At 33.8% G+C, this 2667-nt stretch overlaps 1 protein-coding gene across 1 annotated transcript; it reads left to right on the top strand.

Moving 5' to 3' along the window:
- Positions 1–747: 747 nt before the first annotated feature.
- On the top strand, positions 748–2340 carry LOC145076795 (putative 38.1 kDa protein). The gene is made up of 7 exons (XM_079022583.1): positions 748–918; positions 1140–1250; positions 1322–1509; positions 1601–1657; positions 1744–1903; positions 1977–2045; positions 2137–2340. The coding sequence occupies exons 1-7, from the start codon at positions 808–810 to the stop codon at positions 2311–2313; spliced, it is 873 nt and encodes a 290-aa protein (XP_078878709.1). The 5' UTR covers positions 748–807; the 3' UTR covers positions 2314–2340.
- Positions 2341–2667: the final 327 nt, after the last annotated feature.

Raw genomic sequence — 2667 nt, 5'->3', positions numbered from 1 at the left:
ACCCTTTTTATTCGTGCATGGGTAGAAAAACTCGATTCACTCGTTTGATTTATGATTTATAGTTTCCTGAAGATCTGAGTAAGCATGTGAAAGCCCAGTCCCATTAGTAAATAATAAATTTCCCAACTATTACTACCTCTTTACTACACCTTTTTACCTTCTCAAAGTCAAAATTGTCGAAATCAAAACTCAAATAGCATTGAGTTTCCATTGTTGTTGATTGATCTTGTTGAACTAAGACCATCTCCAATGCATTGAACTCTTAAGAGTTTAATGGATTGCCACATCAGCATTCCACTAACTATATCATTTTATCCATTAAACTCTACACTCCATTAAACCCTTAAGAGTTTAATGAATTTCCACATCAACATTTAATTATATCTTTTTATAAATAATATTGTAAAACTGTAATATTACATTGATTAGAAATTAAAAGTTACAAATTGTAAATTATTAATTAATGATTGTTGTATATGTTATTGTTTTAAAATATTTTGAAGATTTAAATATTTTTTGTTTAGAATATTATAATATAAATTACCTTGATGATTTAAATTATTCAATATAACATAAAGTAAACTACAAATATTATAAATAAGAAAATAATGACATATACCTTATGTATATATATGTAGGGTATAATTATTTAAATAAAAAGTTTTATTGATGAAATGATTTTAAAAAACAAAAAAAAAATACATACCAACATTCAATGGGATTAAACCCCACCTCATTGAACTCCACCACAATGTCCATTAAACTCACCGTTAAATCCCAATGAATGGCCTAATGAATTGAAGGTATATGAAACTATCAAAAGCATGGAGGGAATCAAAGCCTCCACCAAAGACACCTGAAGAGGCTTCCATGCTTGTAATTCACACTCTACACAGACCTCAAACAGCTGATCTTCAGGTTCTTTCTCTACCAAACAACTTTTCTTGAAGAATGATGCGAATTAAAGCTCCATTAACAAAACCTCGGGACCCGGACCCGGACCCTTTCTGGATCCTTCTCATTAGCCCTATAAATCTTGACCCGGGTTTAACCTAAAGGAACAAATAGGTCACATAATGCATCGACTAACTTATGTAAAAAAGATTTGTAATTTATGTGTTGTGTTTTTCGTTTTAAAGGGATTATTATCATTCTATGGTTTCCCATTTCTTGATTCGCTAGCTGAAGCCACCGCCGGTGAAACTCCGCCGCTTTCCGACGGTTTCAAGTTCGAGTTGCACACGCTTCCGGTAAGAACAACTCCCCTCTACACCGACAAATTCAATTTATTACTGATTTTTCACTCTTGCGATTGAAAAAGGTGGATCCAAGGGCAGTAGCAGATGGCGATGGTGTAACAGTGTATGTTAGAACGTCAGATGCTCGGGAGTCGACACGTGTCCCCCCGGAGATACAAATGGCAGCAGTTGAACGCAAGGAAGCACGTGCTAAAAGGAACTACGCTAAAGCAGACGCACTATACACCGTAATCAAAGATGCAGGCTATGGGTAAATAAGTAAATGTCACACAAATCTAGCTTTTTAACTTTGACAACAATGACAATGTTATTTTTTATGAATTGGGGTATATTATATACAGGGTGCTACATATAAAAAACGAGGAAATTCTAGCCCGAAAGTATAGGATCAGACTAAGGTATTTCATAACTCCATATTTGGATTATAAAAAATTAATTTTGTGAAGCGTTTGTATTTTGGGGTGATATGAGTAAATGGAAACAGGGGAATAGATGCACCTGAAAATGCAATGCCTTATGGGAAAGAGGCGAAGGATGAATTGGTGAAGATAATTGATGGGAAGTGTTTGAAGATTTTGATTTTTGATGAGGATCAATATGGGCGTTTTGTTGGGGATATTTACTGTAATGGCATATTTGTACAGGTGATTTTGATGCTGATTTAGTACCTAAATTTGTAAAGCAACTAATATGGAAACTCGATTCCAATTTCCACAGGAGTTAATGTTGAAGAAAGGACTAGCATGGCACTACACTGCCTATGACAAAAGGCCAGAATTAGAGAAGGTAAGTTTAGTTATATGTGATTGTGTTAAGAAAAATAATTGAGGTTTTGTTTTGAGGTTTTAATTGGTGGAATTGGTTTTGATGATGTTAGTGGGAGAAAAGTGCGAGGGATAAGAGAATTGGGTTGTGGGCTTCATCGAATCCTGAAATGCCATGGGAATGGAGGAAGAATCGAAGAATGTATGTGAACTCGGATAGGTGGCTTAAGTTATGTTTGTTCACTTTGTTAGGGGCTATTTTGTCTTTCTATATTTCGTTAATCAAATAGAAAATGACAAATCGCATGAAATAGTAATATATATTGTGTTTTTTTTTTTTTTTTACGGATACGAGTAATCTACATTGGTTTCTATCCATAACAACAACATAGTTACGATTATAGCAACTTTTAACCTAAATAATGGTTAAGGGTTTACAACCCGACTTTGAAATCTTTTGTGTATGTGGCCATAAACAATGTTGATGTGTTGATTTTGTTAGAAAGAAAATAAATTCAATTACAACTTTTGGACACTATGCTCCCTGAAGAATTATTAATTTAGTCTCGATGATTAATTTGTTGCAAGTTGTAAGGATGGTTCCTATAATGTACAAAGTCAGATCTTTACTGAATGCATATAAC

The sequence above is a fragment of the Lactuca serriola genome, chromosome 9 (assembly GCF_051521515.1).
Source record: "Lactuca serriola cultivar US96UC23 chromosome 9, Lser_US96UC23_V15, whole genome shotgun sequence".
In the NCBI taxonomy this organism is placed as follows: Eukaryota; Viridiplantae; Streptophyta; class Magnoliopsida; order Asterales; family Asteraceae; genus Lactuca; species Lactuca serriola.
This window is presented reverse-complemented; position numbering and strand designations above follow the sequence as displayed.

Excerpts from the sequence above, each read along its gene's own strand:
- LOC145076795 (XM_079022583.1), top strand. The coding sequence starts at position 808 with ATGAAACTATCAAAAGCATGGAGGGAATCAAAGCCTCCACCAAAGACA. Across the intron at positions 919-1,139 it reads CTCAAACAGCTGATCTTCAG|GGATTATTATCATTCTATGG; the intron begins GTTCTTTCTCTA and ends TTCGTTTTAAAG. Across the intron at positions 1,904-1,976 it reads GTAATGGCATATTTGTACAG|GAGTTAATGTTGAAGAAAGG; the intron begins GTGATTTTGATG and ends CAATTTCCACAG.